This window comes from Dermacentor albipictus, chromosome 1, assembly GCF_038994185.2.
Source record: "Dermacentor albipictus isolate Rhodes 1998 colony chromosome 1, USDA_Dalb.pri_finalv2, whole genome shotgun sequence".
Classification (NCBI taxonomy): Eukaryota; Metazoa; Arthropoda; class Arachnida; order Ixodida; family Ixodidae; genus Dermacentor; species Dermacentor albipictus.
Window position 1 is genome coordinate 505,928,331 of NC_091821.1, and position 16,977 is coordinate 505,945,307.

At 45.0% G+C, this 16,977-nt stretch overlaps 1 protein-coding gene across 3 annotated transcripts in view; it reads right to left on the bottom strand.

Moving 5' to 3' along the window:
- LOC135907566 (telomere-associated protein RIF1-like) overlaps positions 1-16,977 on the bottom strand; it is a 307,714-nt gene that overhangs the window by 196,013 nt on the left and 94,724 nt on the right. For all 3 annotated transcript variants that reach the window (XR_010566054.1, XM_065439245.1, XM_065439243.1), the window contains exons 14-15: positions 14,254-14,337; positions 248-321 (exon numbers count right to left, since the gene is read on the bottom strand). Coding sequence is in view for 2 of the 3 variants with exons in the window: in XM_065439245.1 (XP_065295317.1) it covers positions 248-321; positions 14,254-14,337 (158 nt within the window). In the remaining variant the exon portion in view is untranslated. The remainder of the gene's footprint in view (positions 1-247; positions 322-14,253; positions 14,338-16,977) is intronic.

Here is a 16,977-nt window from a genome sequence, read left to right on the forward strand (position 1 = left end):
CTGTACATCTTTTGGCTGCTGCACTGAGCCACCATAAAAACTGGCCTACAGTTATCAGTTCGATTCAAAATATGCAAGTAAGCAAGGCTAACAAGATAGCAGAGGCCTGGTGAATAGCGACACTGGTGAATGGCAGCACTCTGAACTGTACCAGGTGGGCAAAGTGCATTCCTAACCAAGAATGCATGGGCCAGCCAGTAAGACTGACTGGAAAATAATGACCACATGCAAAACAAGCAGTGCATACTCATCAGTGCTTCCATAAACAGCAAGGAGTGAGGGCTGCACCAGAAGTCTCAGCAAGGAAAGGACTGGTGTGCCCTGCAGCAGAAAAAGCACGGTAAACACCATGAGATGCATTACAATTTTCAATTCAATTTTCTGCATCAAGACTGGAAGGCAATGATTCTGTAGGCTGTGGACAAAAAGCCTCAAAAATGGGCTTGAAAGTATTGACTGACCATCACCTTTGACAGATAGCGATACAACCGTGCCAAGGATAATACAAAGCATGGCACATACAAATACAATAAAATATTGATGGAGTGCATGCTCTCAAGCTTATATGTAACACATGCACAGTTTAAGAGAAATAAAGCAAGCAAAAACTCTGTCATGACGCAATAAGCACTGAAGTAGCAAGTACACTATAAGAGAATGACAAGATAGAGTATGCACATGACGAGCATAAGAATTTTTGCATGGAAATCTATACTTGGGGAACACAAAATGTGAGAAAAAGGATGATATATTCCACTTTCAGATGCCCCTTATATGCCTAGTTAAGGGGGGATACGGCAATTGAGATGGTCAATTTCGGCCACAATATTTTATCTTCCAAATGATTTCTTTTTTTTTTTTCCAATCCTCAAACCTTCTTCTAGCTCCTGGTGAAATATTATAACACACGCAGTAGAAATCGAGAAAACAGCACTTTACTAGTATGCTTTCTTCAAAAACTGCAAGAGAAACCTAGCTACAAGAGATGCCATCGCACCGCGTATCACACAGCTTTTCGTTGACACAGTGACACCATCTTGTTATCACCATAAGCAGGAGAGATTAAAGCTTGAGAGGAAGCTTTAGCTTGGCCCCAACTCTGATACTGCCTAGTATTCAAATACGTGCAAAATGCAGAAATGCTTTTTAGAGATAACCACCAGGTCGATTTCAACAAAGTTTTTTTGCACTTGAGAGAGAGTTAAGTTCTAGTGATGGTTGGAAGTGAAATTTCGATTTAAGGGTTGAATTTTTTACTAGAATTTTTTAATAATTATAGCTTAAAAAAATGGAAGCCCAATGTTTAAAATTTGGTTCCTCTAGGTTAAAAACACATCACCAATCTGTAAACTGCATCCATTACAGCATCCAAAGTGGACAAATTTGATCAGGGTGCCTACCAAATTGACATTTCCAAATTCCCCGAGTTTTTCAGGTTTTCCCCGAGTGCCTGCAAATTTCCCTGAGTGACACAGAACTATGTTTTATGTCAAGACGGGAAACCACGTCGCCCGATGCTGTCACACTAGTAAGCATGTGAAAAAATTAAAGAAGAAATGACTTAATCCAGTTTGAATACTAAGGAGTAGTGTTTATATTATTCAAAAAGAGAATAGAAGAGAGGGGTTAGTAAAATGCACAACAAACAAAATGTCTTCGAAAAAGAATTGCAAATCAAGTTGGACATTCTCAAATACGAATAAAAAGGAGACGCATACAGAATCAAGTATTTTCGAATATGAGCTATTTCTATCAACTGATAGCAAGCTCAGTGGTATGAGGCCCAAACTTTGTCATAATTGAGATTCTCTTGCAACAGCAACTGGCGCGGTGGGCCCGGAAGACAGCAAGAGCCGCAGGAGCCGTGGACTAAGGTTGCTTCCCACGCAAGTAGAAAGACACCTGCTTGTCCTTTTTTTTTTTTCAATAAATGCTTTTCCTCAGCCTCCTTCTCCTTTTGCAACAGCTAATGAGTCAACCTCAATTGTCCTGACATACTGTCAGCCCGTGTACAATGCCTCAGTGTTGTGCTCACTGCTTTGAAGAGTTTATTTTGGTTCGCATGAGGGACACCTGCATATTGGCGTCAGCCAAAACTTCGTTTTTTGAGCTCAAGCTCCTTCAAAGCGGCCACAGCACGCTTCCTTTCCCGCTCATTTCTCAAAGCATAGGTAGGTCCTTTCCGTTCTCGTCCTCTTTCCGCCACTCCTTCGTCCCATGGACCATGTGAAGCATCTTCTTGGTCAGTTGTACAGTCCATGTCCAATTTTTGAACTTCCTCGGGGGCGCGAAAACGTCCGAAAAATCAGCCAGTTGGAAAAAGTGAATGCATGTCTTCTACTGCCTTCAAGGGCTCAAACCACCACAGGCACATTTGAAAAAGCTCTGAAGGCCTGTCTGTACACTTATTAGGCATATTGGTGCTCATACTGTGACAGGAGATACCAGGTGCATGTGTGTATAATAAAGGAATACATAATGTGTCCCGTGGCGATAGCCCCTTCCCACGCTTGTTATGCTTCACCGCAATACATTTGCATATGCCTCACCAAGTAACATTTCTGTACAGAGGCGAAGCTGACTTTCAAGAACTGGCGTTATGCAACGCACAGTGCGTTCTGAGCTTCGAAGCCAATTGCGAGGACCACAAAGGCAGAGTCAATGCTATTGCTGACAGCGGCGAATTCTTTCAATGAAAAATACGGCGCCCAATGGCAAGAAGCAGTTAGGCCTAGCATTGCCGCAGTGGTGGCTACGGCTTCCAGAGGATCTGCGTGCGAGAGCGTCGGTTCGAGGTGGCGAGGTAATCAAAATGGCAGCGGTGGTGGCTTTGATCATAGCCATTTCAGACCTGCGGTCACAGCAAAACATCCGGAAAATCGGACGGCGAAGAGTTCTTGCGTCAGAAATTTCAGACGTTCTGATACATTGACTGTATGGGGTACGTGGTGGTGCCGTAAAACTGTCCAAATTATCGGGCATCCGGAAAGTCGGTCATTGACTGTACATTGGCAACTCCTCTAGCTGACGAAAAGCCGTCAAAGACGATTCATTACAATTGCTGTCTGTTACTCTAGCCAGCATTACCGCAACTTTCGTTCCCTTTCAACAAATTTGCAGCTAATTTTCCCTGATAGAAGCACAAAGCCCCCGAGTTTTTCCAGACTACTCAAAATCCCTGAGAATTCCCGCTTTTCCCGGTTGGTAGACACCCTGTTGATATACCATATAGACTCGTAAGGGCTGCACCCCCAACTTGGCAGCTCAATATCTACTGTGTGCACTTGGTGAATTTTCACTAGCTGCGTTCTTTCGCATGCCCCTACTAGATGGCGACAGCTGTGTGTTGACCTCTGATACAATAATACATTCGGGGATCCAGGGTGCCTAGTACTCGATTTCTCCTTTCCCATGTAATTAGATAGGAGCCCCCAAGTTAAAGTTTCCTCTTAAGTTCTCCTCTTCTCGATTGGTTTTTCGTGAAAGAGGCATGGTACACAATGAGACTTTAGATTTAGGAGCGATTCTCGGATTGTCAAGAGCTGACTTGTCATGGTTGATTGCTAGTATCCTTAGAAGCACAGTCAATCTCGTTAATTCAAACACTCTTAATTCGAACTTCCGGTTTATTCGTACTGATGCCATGGTTCCATCAAATTTATGTGTATACCAATGGGTGAGAATACCTAGTAATTCGAAAGCGCAAGCATTTGCCACGGTTACTTTAAACATATCGTGCTGCAACAACGTTGTCAGCAGCGCGCCAAATCACACGGCAGCGCCTCTAACCAGCATTGCGCTGACCCCAAGATAGAGAAAGGCTTAGGAGAAACTCCTTAATGACGTACTCGCAGGCAAGAAAAAAAAAAAAAGCCGCACAAATTCCACTTTCTCTAAGGTCGTCACTTCTGCCTCGTGCCATAACACTAGCGGTTTTATTGTTTGTGACCTGTTCACCGGCTCCATGGCACCACAACTTACCCCAACGCTGCCCATACAACGCCATCGGTTACAGGCTGTGGTATGGTCATAGTGGCGGTGGAAGCGGGTTAGTGTTCGTTGTTTGTGTAAGTGTGTGTGCTTCCCCACCATGTTTCTGGCTATTTTGCTTGCTTCCAGCCTACAAGCCGGGAATTTTACGGAATTTAACAGGCAGCCTATAGCACCCGTCAGACGTGAAAAATCATTGCATGCGATGGTGTATTGCTGCATTCCGCTCTGCGAATTGAGCGGGCACACAGCAAAGGGAATTACATTCCACGAGTTTTCCGTGACTGAACTACGGAACCAGTGGGCCACGATTGGATTGGATTGGAGCCAACTTGGGATTGGAGCCAACTTGGATTGGAGCCTGCAGTTGGGCGCGCCCGTACCCCGATGAAGGCCTACGTCATCTACGAAGTCACCATTACTCAGCGCGGATCTCCGCACGTCGTTGCCGGCTCGCTGTGTCCCTGGGCACACAGAATTTCTCGACGAGCGGAAGGTAAGCCTAGATGCCTTCACGAGGCAGAAATACCTCTGGAATACTGGTGCTTCACAAGGGATACATCCCACTGAGCCGAACTGTTGATCCTTTCTACTTTAGCCATTCAAATTTCACCGCACTAACATTTTGCCCCATCACAGACTGCTGTATAGGATCCAGAAGAGGCAAGGTGCCTTCAAATTGGTGAGGTGCCTAACCAAGAAACACCTGTGGCAGTCAAATTTCGAAAAAATGAATGTTGGCAGGGCTATCCAAGTTTTTTCACCTCAGGTGAAGTACGCAGGCATATTTTTTGTTGTCTTCGTGAAGGATACATGCTCTAAATGGAAAAGAATGGTTGCTGAATAGATAACATAAGAATGAACACCAGTGATTTCTGTTCATGTTTAGGTCACCACAGTCCTGCAAGTTTTGCAATAGCATGGAGAGAGCCTTGGAGCTACTACTGGCTTCCAGAATTGCCTGCCGACGGTGGAATTTATGGAATTGATGCACAAAGGGTTTGTACTGCCCAATATTAAGAGCACCATTCTTCACTGGACCAGCAGACCATGAGAATGCCATTTTACAGTCCAGATGACAAGAGGTGTGTCATAGTTTCGGCAGTGTTTATGCCTACCCTATCTTGCTGTAGAATACATAGATTGGCAAAGTTAAATACATGTAAACTCCAACATCTAGCATATGAAAACCACTTTTTCTTTATTAACAGGTACTGAAGAGGTTTTTGGTGTTTTTCTTGTGACACGCTCTATTTCACTACTCTATGAACTTTTAGTTTACAGAATTTCGTGGCTGGAAAATTACTTTCTGAAGTATTTCAGTGAATGGAAGGAAGCCATAACGTATAAGATGGAGTTCCTGTCTGAAGTGACTTATGAAGCACTGAGAGTAACCAGCATGTTCACAGTGCTGTGCACGAGATTCCTCTTGAAGATAGCATTTCATTTTGTGCTGACATCAAAGTTCTCAAGCAATGATGTCAAGTAACTCTTCTCCACAATCAGGCAGCTCAACGGGTTGAACAACCAAACTGATGCCTACGCAGCCGTCATCACTGCAGAAGGTCTTGGTCACTGGAATCCACGCTTTGTCCAGTGCCAACGTAGGAAGCGTGGTGGGCTCGGTGGGGAAGGCTACAAAGCCGTTTCCCATTCCTGCTAAGGCCACTTCTCACAATAACGTCAGGAAGCTTCTGCTCCTTCATCTTACTGCGCTGGAGCACTATCCAAGTATGCAAAGTGTTGGGACAACTCATAATAGTTTAGGCTCTGTATGCTTAAGTGTACATGCAGTTTCCAAGTTGATCACGAAAAAGCTATAATGCCTGGCACAAAACAGCAACATCGTCAAGTAAAGCTTGTACAATAGCCTTTTATGCTCTTGCCGTGAACCTCAAAAAAAGTAAAGATTTTGATCTAGAACAGTGAGTTCATGCGGTGACACAAGATGATTAGGGTCAGTGAATGAGGGGATTAACAGCAGAAGCTTTGAACAAGAGGATGGGATAGCATTCATTCTGCACCCAGCATTGCTGAACGGTCACTTCTGAAGGGCACTGTCACCTGAGCCACTGTCCTAAATTCGCTGCGAATTTACACATTCCATGAAGTAAGAGCATGTTGCCAACTGATGGCAGCAGTGTCTTCAAGAGTGCTTTTGGAACTGAAATGCTGCCACTTAGCATTTTCCAGAATAAGCTTCATTAGGCTCAAATCTGCTTTCTTTCTTGCAGGTGCCCCTCAGTGAAGCCTTCGAGCCAGCACGCTGGCAATGATTGCTGGCTTCTTGGTCAGAGCCATGCAGGACTGCACTAAATGCGAGGGCAGCCTCATTAATTTATGGGCACCAGCCTCTCGGTGTACCACCACTGCCATCCTTGCATGCATGGGCCATGGCAGGCTGTCGTATCCTACTTTGGCACTCGTGGGTTTCATCAGCTGCCTGGAAGATGCTGTATCAAGTGTGGCTCCTGCACTTGTTAGGGGGCCAAAGCCACTGAAGAAGTTCACGGACCTGGTGCTGCAATCACTTCGAAAGAATCCGTTTGTGTGCCCTGCTAAGGCTGTTCATGCAGAAGTTCATGAGGCCATTTTTGGCAAATTTCACTTCTGATTTGGCAGAGAAGCATGTCAAGCGAAAGGTAATTAACACCAAACCAAAATCGCGGAAGATCCTGAAAGTTTAATATTAAAGATTCCTGCAGGCTTGGAATAAATCATGTCGAGCAAACAATGTTTTCTTGTGTGGTTGTATTTTTTTGGAACATTTTTCTTGAACAATGCTTCGTTTGAAGTGATTTAACGATCGGGTGATCGCTTCTAAATGTAGCAAACTAGGAAGCATGAAAACCATGTTTTTTACTCCAAATGTGGCGCTTCTTCACCCTGTGATGCTGCAAGGTACGTTTTCCAGCTGTACGCGAAGAGCCAAAAAAAAAAAGGAAAGAAAAAGGAAGCAGCACCACAGCCGCTCCTATCAGTACTGCCCAATGCAAAAACTGCTGCTCTGAAGAAATAAATATTACCATGAACAGCCTAACATGTTTTAAATATACACACACAGCGTCCTTATGGTGTGTGCTAATAAGCCCCGGGCGTTTACCCAACATGAAAAGTCGCCAACGATTACGCGCAGCTGTGGTGGGCCATGACGGGAGATGCTAAGATGAACGTAAGTTGTGGCATCTACTGTTGCAGCGCACTGTCCCTCCCGAGGAGCCACGTGATATTTCCATGGACACGCACTGACATAGGAGGCAGCAGAGTGAGCAGGTCATGAATTAATAAAGCCGGTTGTGTACCGCAATAACCCAGCCACACTAGTGGCAAAACGCACACCATGGGAGGAATCAGTCCTGGGTCGATTTTGCTTGGCTCGCCATGGCAGCAAGCGAGCCGCAAGTGGAAGAGACGAATAAGAGCAGCCCCTACAGCCACATACGTGCAGGAAACTGGTATCATCTGAACCCACCTGACCACTCTATTTATATTCATGTCTGGTTCAGAGCGACCGCTAGTTTCGCGCTATCATCTGTTCATGTCAGCTCTCACTTGCTTTGGTTGGCTTGGTTGGTCTCGTCCGTGCTTGTTATTTTACAATGACGCGTCTAAACCGAGATGTTCCAATGGAAAGGTTGTTGGGGACAGTGCGCCATATCCGATTCTGTACAACAAGACAGACTCTGAATAGAATACAAGGACACGGAGGCGACATCCAGTACCTCATTCTCCTTGTCTTTTGAACGCGGTGATACCGCAACAGAATGGAGCACACCAACATGATTATGATCAACGGCAACTAATTAGTCATCTTCATAAGACGTGACTCACGTTAAAAACGCAGGATGAAGAAGGTAAGCACAGCCCCAATCTGTCAGCAGACGAAAGAAAAAGACATGCGAGTACGTAGAGGGAAGCAGTAGAGGAAGCCCAGTCTGGCCTCAGCAACTCCGCTACTTCGGTGGCAGTAGGTGGCAGAGGTAATTATCGCCATCCAACAAACTGGCGGGAAAGCAAATTCGCTTCCCTCCTGCCCTTTCTCGCAACTATGCTCCCCTCACGCTGCCTCTCAACTCCTTCATCTCCAACCGTCTTCGCGGTGGACCGCCAGCCCCAACGGCCCAGCGCCCGCTTAGCCCGCTCCTTAAAGGGACACTAAAGGTTACCAGAAAGTCAAGTTAAAGTGGTAGAGCAATGTTCTAGAACGTCTAAGGCGTCAATACAATCGCGAACAGAGCTTTAGTAAACGAGAAATTGAGGTAAATGCATGACACGATTTGAGACCCCCCAGCAACATTCCGGTACTAAACCGATGACGAAAGGTCTCCCCGTAATTTATGTTACTAATACTCAACTACTCGTATTAAAAATATCATTTCATTCGATTATAAGACGGAAGAAAATGCTACTTGTCTACGTCTACTCGATTCTAACAAAAAATAAGATTTTGACGTTACCCTTCAGTAGTATGGGTGGTCGAAAGGTTTCGTTTTCACTCGACTCTGCGCGCACGACTCTGCGCCGCGCACGCTTTGGAGTTTCAGTACTTTCGTTATCGCGTCGTGCTGTGAGGGTTCTGCTGGCTCGCGAAACTTTCATTTGGAACAAGCAGCGAGAATGCCACGTCCATGTGATGTCGTGGGAAGCCCTCGTTGCTTTCCCGCTCCGGAGAGCCGGTGTCGAGGCCGCTGTCGTAGTGCGAGCCCTCAGCAGCAGGTCGCGCTCGTCGGTGCTCAAATCGCTGAAGTTGAGCCCACCATCGCGAGCCAATCTGTCGGTGTCAGGGTCCATTGCGACGAGCGTCGAAGTTTGCGTCATAGAATGAAGTACCAGCTTACGGGCGTCTTGCGCTGGAGCTTGAGGTATAGTAGCGGCGCCTGGTGGCGGAGCGGGAAACGACATCTGGGTCGGCTGTGGCGAAGCACGTTTCTAGGCCGAGTTTTGCGTCGATTTGCACTTTTTTATGCCCTGTTGCGAGTGCGGAAAGGCTCGTCACTTCTCACAGACCACGCCGACTACGCTGCGAGCTCGCCGCAGCCTATAGTTTAACGAAAACGGACTTTCCGTGTGCCGTGGGACGTAATGTGGGACGTAATTAGTTTCTTCTTCTGCTAGCCACCATACTCCCGCTTTCGCTCTGCTGTCGGCTCTGTCTTGGCTCTGTTTCTGGCCGCGCGTTTGCGTTTTGCGCAGAAAAGCCGTAGCGCCGTCTGCGGACGCCGTTCTACTCACCGATGGCGCAACGTCACTATGAGACCATGATGTCAGTTCTCCTCGATCGGAGGGCGGGCGATTTGAACTGCGCTAGAGGTACGCGGACGCTTCAGAACGCATTTTCTCTTAAGGGGGGACACCCCACTTAAATTTTCATTTTTTATTTGGGGCCACAATTTGATAAAACTTCCATCACTTATGTATTTTGACATGCTGATTTCAAATATTCAATTGGTTTTCCCATGCAACAAGTACTTTTCAAAATATAAGCAATTCATATTTTTTTGTATGGACTAATTGGGAGGCAAGTTCTCTCTACAATGCTGGCTGTTAATGAAGGAGACTGGCACATCAAAATGATGTTGAATGATCAGAGGTTGCAGTGCTACAAGAATGAATATTATAAACTGATTTATGCCGAAGTTACAGCATGTCAAACTTTTGTAAGCAGAAGGCATTAGTGAAACCCTGGAGGAATTATTACTTTTTCAAAATTTCTGTAATGATATTTGTTCATATTTTAGGCCTACTGCACTCCCAATTTGTCCACCTTTCTGATGAAAAAAGAATTATTGCAATAAGATGAGTAGAACCAGAGATATCGTCACTCCAAAACTACACTACCATCAAAAATGTCGTTTTGAGAAAACGAGAAAAAACATTTCAGGACATGTTTATGGTGATTACGGCAAATGCTTGAATATTAAATTGATCAAGGATGATACAGGGGTCCAACCAGGCAAGAATGAAACTTTTGCTTCTTTAGGGGGGACACTAATTCAAATAATCTTCATGATGTTTTCCATCAATGTTCATGAAACTTTCCATTCTTGTCAAGACTTTTGTGCTGATTTCAAATATAATTATTTTTCCAATAGGCCATTTAGTTCTGAAGATAAATGAAATTCATTGTTCATAATTTGCAGACACAATAGGGGAAAAAAATGCGCTACGATATTCATATTGGCACATGCCTGGGTACTAGAAAACATAAGGAACATAATGGTAGGAATACTATTTTGATATATCAAATATTAGTAATTTTATAGCAATTCAATCTTTACTGTTCGAATTGTGGCTACCCTACTGTCTGATCTAAAGCAGAATTGAAAAAGTTTAAAGCATAAATTCCAAAATCTGACCCTACATTGTGTACAAGTGAAAAGTCGATGTTTTGAGAAAACGAGAAAAAAGGAATGCATTCACTTTTAATCAAAAGTACAGAAATAATTTTGCATTATTTTACAGTGAAAGTGGCTAAAAGCCACAAGGAATATAGTCGCTCTAACCACGGCCATCCAAATGCGGCAAAAACATCGTTTAGCGCCGTTCGCCGATTCCCGGTGGCTTGCATCGCGCGCGCGGCAAGGTTGTTCACGCGGGTCGAGCTCCATGCCGACGCGATATCGCCGCAACACGCGCACGTGATAACGATCTTTATGGCGAGGCCAGATTACCGTTCGCTTCTGCCTACTGCGACGCTGCCGCCGCACACCTTGCACTTGACATCAGTCCGTTCACGGAGTCCTACTGAGGAAAGCGAAGCCTGCCTCGGCGTCGACTGGCGGGGCTGCAACGCCGTCGGCGCGAGTGAGCAAATCCAACACCCGCTTTGTTGCTGGCGTTGACGCAAGAACTCAAAGTTTTTTTGAGCATTCATCTCCCTCTGCAACAAATCCGCACGCTGCAACATTGCAGTGTCACGCCGAACGCAGCCGCCGTCCGTAACGATTTCGCTCATTTGTGAGCTGGCTAGGCCTACTTCGGCATCGTCCGCGGTTTCGGCATCATTTGCGGTTGGCGGCGAGCTACTCTCGATGCTTTCAGAAGGAATGGAGCGCTTTTGAAAGTTATAAGCTGATCGCTTATTCTTTTTGCCGAACTTGTGCCTCGTGGCGAACTTTCCCGGTAGATCGGACATCGTTGGGCATGCGCCAACCAACCTACGAGACGCGCAGTCGCGTCACCTGCGGAGTGGAGCAGACGATGGGAACCTCGCGCAGCCAACCACAGCACGCGTTTTTGGTCACGTGCGCTAGTCAACAAATCGGATCGCGCGTTCGGGCTTTTTTCCTCCCCGGATTTCGACGTCACTGGCGTACCGACGGAGTCACTTTTGGCGGGAAATTAAAGAAGGAAGGCTCCTCTTTCCAACGAGACCAAGATGGCTGCGATCGCGCGCGTAGAAAAAGAGCTACGCGCCGCGATAAAATGGGCTATTTTTGCGCGGAATTCAGCTCACAGTGATGTTATAAATTGATATTGCGAACGAAATACTCTTCCCCGAGATTCGAAACTTGGTGAATTAAAGGAATATTAGCTGTAGATATCGAAAATTTCGTTTTCAAAAATTCGATTTTTTCGCGATTTTTTCGCCGCAAAGAGCCGTGTCCCCCCTTAAAATAAGTCTCTCCTTGCCACGAAATAAGCGTTTCGAGGTTTCTGTGATGGTATTTCAACAGTCCACGTTGACTTAATAGTAACCTTTAGTGTCCCTTTAAAGTTTCAGTTTCTGCCGTTATCAGGAAGCGAGCGTTGGCTGGAATGGGCAGTTTCGTGGTCCTTGCTTGCTGTGTGCTTGCGCGCAGCAATATTTAACAACTCACACAGCTCGTGCATCGTGCTGTGGTGCATAAATACTTCAAAAATAAGTCCTCCTTTTAATTCAAACAAAATTTTCGGGCCTCTTCATGTTACATTTATTGAGATTCGACTATAGTTTATTTTTGTTTAAATCGGTTTAGAAAGCGGGTGTGGCCATGTCAGAAAATCATGATAAAATTCTCGTGTTTTAGTGTGCTCTATCTTTTTTTCTCTAACCTTTCTTTCCTAAAAATTTCTTTTTAATATATTAACCCTTTGAAGGTTTCTGCCGTACACGTACGGCGGCGGTTTTCTGTCCCGCAAGGTCTTTGCCGTACGCGTCATAATGACAATGCATGCTCACTGGGAGGTGCTGCCACCTCTTAGGGCTTAGAAGAAGTGATTGAAAATTGTGCTACCTTCTTGGGGTGATAAACAGAACTGATTTCTAACATCAGCGCGTCGCGCAGACTGCGGCAACACCCCTTTTGCGGTTTTGGTTTTGCCACGTGATCGCAATGGAGGCGCACGAAACGCGAGTTTTCTCTTTGTCGGCACGCTCTCGCAGGGGCGGCGGAAGTTGATTTCTATCTTGATTGGCACTGCTCTTAGCTTGTTTGTCAACACCACTCACGAAGTATTCTTGCTCTCTGTGACAACGCGCTTACGCGAGAGGGTGCCTCAGACCTCTGCCCAAGGCAGCTGCATGCAGAGATGTCATGTGTACGCCAACACAACTCGTCGCTCCAAGAGGAGAACAGACACGCATTTTAGGTGTGCAGACTGCGATAAGGTGCTGTGCATAGACCCGTGTTTCAAGGAGTACCACACTCTGAAATACTCTTGAACATTTTGCAGTTCTGAGTGATGCTGACACCAAAATAATGTTCCTAATTTTTTTTTTACTATTTATTCCCGACTTTATACATTTTGTACATTCAAGATCCGCAATAAAGTAATTTGACCACCTGGGAAAGTTTTTTCAAAATAATTCGATTAAAGGGTTCAAGTGTGTTTGCTCTTGATGATGATGATGATCATGATATATATGAATGCTATTGGTGCAAGGCGCGTATTTGCTCTTATGGTGACTTATAGGTTATGCATGTGGCCACAGCAAAAGCACCTTCACAAGAATGCAATGGCTTTTTTCCTAGGCAGCTCACTCACACGTCTTGGGGAGGCTTCCATTGGATAGTTAGAGCCAACATAAGCTGCGTGCCATCCACCGATGTTGGTCCTTTTCAAACGTCCTTTAGATTACGCTCTGCTGTGGCCACTGGCACCATACAAGCCGTGTAGTAATAGACGTCCTTAGCCGCCGCGCCATGTTTATGCATGCACGAATAAAGCCCAAAAAAGCAATCTGTAGTCAAGTTACAAAGTTTCTGTAGTCATGCAGTGCATACAGAATGCTCTTATTGGCTTGCGCAAATTTGAATCACTGGCATGCTTGTATTGCACGCGTTTCGAGCGTTTCTGAGACTGGCATTGCAAGATTAGCACGGTTATCTTGCATTTCTGTGGTTGCTCCGTCCTAGCTGCTGCCCGATCGTGATCGAGACATGATTTGCGCAAGATGAGAAGATCTGTTCACTTTGCGATGGGGAAGCTATTTCCCATTGTTGTGCAATATTATGCGCACAAATATATTATGCGCGTAGAAGCAAATTGCAGATTTGCAGAACTTCATTATATTGATTTTGGATTACCAATAAATGTACAAATTTGTTTTTAATTATATCGACTGGATGTCCTACGAATGTCTGCTGGAGATTTGCGGGCGTCCAGTGGATGTCCGTTATATCAGAAACAGATATCCATAGGATGTCCAACGGATATCCATGGTTGCTTGAGGGTAGATGGAACGGTAATTTTAATTTTATTGTACCTAAATTACAGACAGCTTGTTACATTCTTGTTATGCAATGCTCGGAGACTCCCAAACATGTGCAGCACCGTATTTTCTTGCCGAAAATTTGTACCAGTAGAACTGCAGTACTTCGGAACACAATGCGACAGTTATCAGCACAAGGAAGAGTCCTTTGACGTCCTGAACTCACAGAGCAGAGCAGTTAACTGGATGACAGCATGAGAATGACAACATGTGAATGACGGCATGACATTTCGTTGACTGTCTGTAAAACAGTGAAAAGATGTGTTAGTGAATTCTGAAAATTTATATATAACTGCTGTGCTTGAAGCCACTCTGCAAATGACCACATTTACCTCGGGCATGAATTAGCCTGTTCATAGCTGTAGATAGCACAGCGCCGCAAGATCACAGCAACTATGATCTTGAGTTTTACTTTGTCTATGTCCAAATCTGAATTCTACAACTCCCTCATCTAGTCCACAAGAATGCTTTGAAGAATGTTTTAAACTCATTTGCCAGGGCATTACTACTGCTTTGCAGCTGAAAGAAAAGAGGCACTCAGGTTATCAAAACAGTGTTGTCTTACTTACATGCAGCAGGCCAAGTTTTCCCGAGTAGTAGCAGTGTGAGGTGAGCATCTTCTCTGGCAGCTGGCTGGCCTCCAGCAGTATAGTCTGCGAGGAGAACACAAAGGCAGCACTATGTGCTTTTTTTTCCGTTGCGTGTTTGTCGTGTTGTATACTCGCTGCTGCAGTTCCAACTCCTTCAGCACATTTTGGTAGGCACAGAGGACCGAAACCAGCCCATTTGGGGCACTTGCTGCATTTACCCCTGCTATGCCATACCATTATCCAAAATTCTGACCAAAAGTGGCCAAACTATTTTGAAAAACCCCAGTTGCCAACATGTTTTGCTTCCTCCACCAGAATAAACCTGTTCCAGCTTGCAATGCTTGGCAGAATGTGTGCTGCCATCTATCAGGAGCCATAAAAACCAGCGAAATGAATGCAGCTCGTCCAACGCATTGCAGGATAATGAAAAGTACCGTCGATGAGCTGAGCTTGTCCTGGGGTACTTTAACCAGACACACATGGACCAACCAAGCTCATCGGTATCAGGCCTGAACTTTGTCACGACTAAGATTCTCTCCCAGCAGCTGGGAAATCAACCTCAACTGTCCTGACATGCTCTCAGCCCATACACAACATCTCAGTGTTGGGGTTCACTACTTTAAAGAGTTTATTTTGGTTTGGATGAGGAGGCATCTGCATCTCGGTGTCAGCTCCTTCAAAGAGGCGGCAGCATGCTTCCTTTCCCTTTAATTCCTCAGTGCGTTGGTCCTGTCTGTTCCCATCCTCCTTCCGCCATGCATTCGCCCCATGGACCATTTGAAGCATCCTCTTGGTCAGTTGTAGAGTCAACATTCGATTTTTTGGACTCTCTAGGGCCTGCAAGAACATCCAAAAAATCGAGCAGTCCGAAGAAAATGAATGCATATCTTTAACTGCGCTCCAGGACTCAAATTGCCACAGGTCTGAAAAATCTCCGAAGACCTGCCAGTACATTTATAAGGCATATCAGTGCTCATACTGTGAAAGGAGACGGGGTTGCACACAGGCATAATTAAGAAATACATACTGTGTCCCATAACAACTGCCCCTTCCCACACTTGTTAAACTTCACCACATAGTACTACAGTACAGAGGCGAAGCTAACTTTCGGAGACTGGCATTACACAACGTGCTGTGCTTTGCGAGCTTCGAAGCCAATCCCGAGAATTACAAAGGTGGAGTCGGTGCCATTGCTGACAGCGGAGAATTCTTTCAATGAAAAACATGGCACCGCACGGCTGTGAGCTTAACAGCGAACATCAAAGTAGCTAGGCCTAACATTGCCACAGTGGTGGCTACGGCTTCCAGCGGATCTGCGTGTGAGAGTGCCTGTTAGAGGCAGCGAGATAATCAAAATGGCGGCGGTGGTGGCTTTGATTATTCCCATTTCAGACCTGCAGTCAGGGCAATATACATTGACTATATGGAGTACGTTGTGGCGCTGCAAAGGTGTGCAAATTATCGGGCATGTCCGAAAAATTGGACGTCTGGAAATCGGTCGTTAACTACTCTGGCAATACTTCGTGCCAATGACACGGTGTCAATGACGATTTGTTGCGATTCCTCTGTTACTGGAGCTAGCATTAACGCGACTTTTGTTCCCTTTCAATAAAATTGCAGCTAATTTTCCCTGAGAGAAGCACAAATTTCGTGAGTTTTCCCAGAGTATTTCCGGAATATTCGAATTCTCTGAGAATTCCTGGTTTCCCCAGTTGGTAGACACCCTAAGAATGTTATGTTTATTATTTCTGACAATTTTAAGGAATATGAATAATACTAGAAGCCAGTTAGCACTTTTCTATTACCAAGACATCATTTAGGTTGCAAAACTTTCAATGCTAACTGGATCCCAATTTATCTTTATAGCTCTGTCTCTATAATTTTTTATTTACAGAAGTACATGGCTGTTCAAGGTGGGCACTCAACCAAACAAAAAAAAAAGAAGATGCGCATAGTACAATCCCTTCCGGGCTGGAATGCGGCAATCACCTTCAGCTGATTTGGTATGAAGGGGGAAAAAAAAATTATCTGAGCTGCATCTGTGGAAGCTAATGTGTGGTGAGTTAGGTGTAGCAAGTTTGATATCACTTCTTTTTAAATCTAGTGTCAAGCAGTATATGTACTTACTGTACCTCAGCTGTTTTGGTAGAACGGATTCCTTGTTGCCTAGCTAGATAGAGATTCCGTGGTAAAATATATATAATGCAGGACATTGTAACAGGTTATGGCTTATAGACCTATTATTAATACTCTTCTGAGTTTAGTGCAGGTACAGTGGAACCCCGATTATACGACATTCTCGGGACCGTGAAAGAGCGCCGTAAAATGCGGGCGCCGTAAAATCCGAACCTAAATTATGCCTCTAAAAATACTACTTATTTCGTGCAACTGATTTACAAGAAACTTCAATGTAAACTAGTAACACACTCTGCAAGGCTTGGAAACCCAAATTACGAAAAAAGTAAATGCAATAAGAATTAATGCTGCAGTACAGGTACCAACCATGCTTTATTCAAACGAACCTTTTCGTGCCGTAAAGGTTCGCCCACTGCCACAATTCCCGCCAGCCGGCGCGAACTTTAAAAAAAGTCTGTAAGTTTCTTTTGGACCTTGTTTGATCCGTGAGCCAAGAGCTTTCGCTCAAGTTGGGCAATGTCCAAAAGGAGGCCCTCTACAGCGTCGCGTGAACAGATGAAGTTCCGG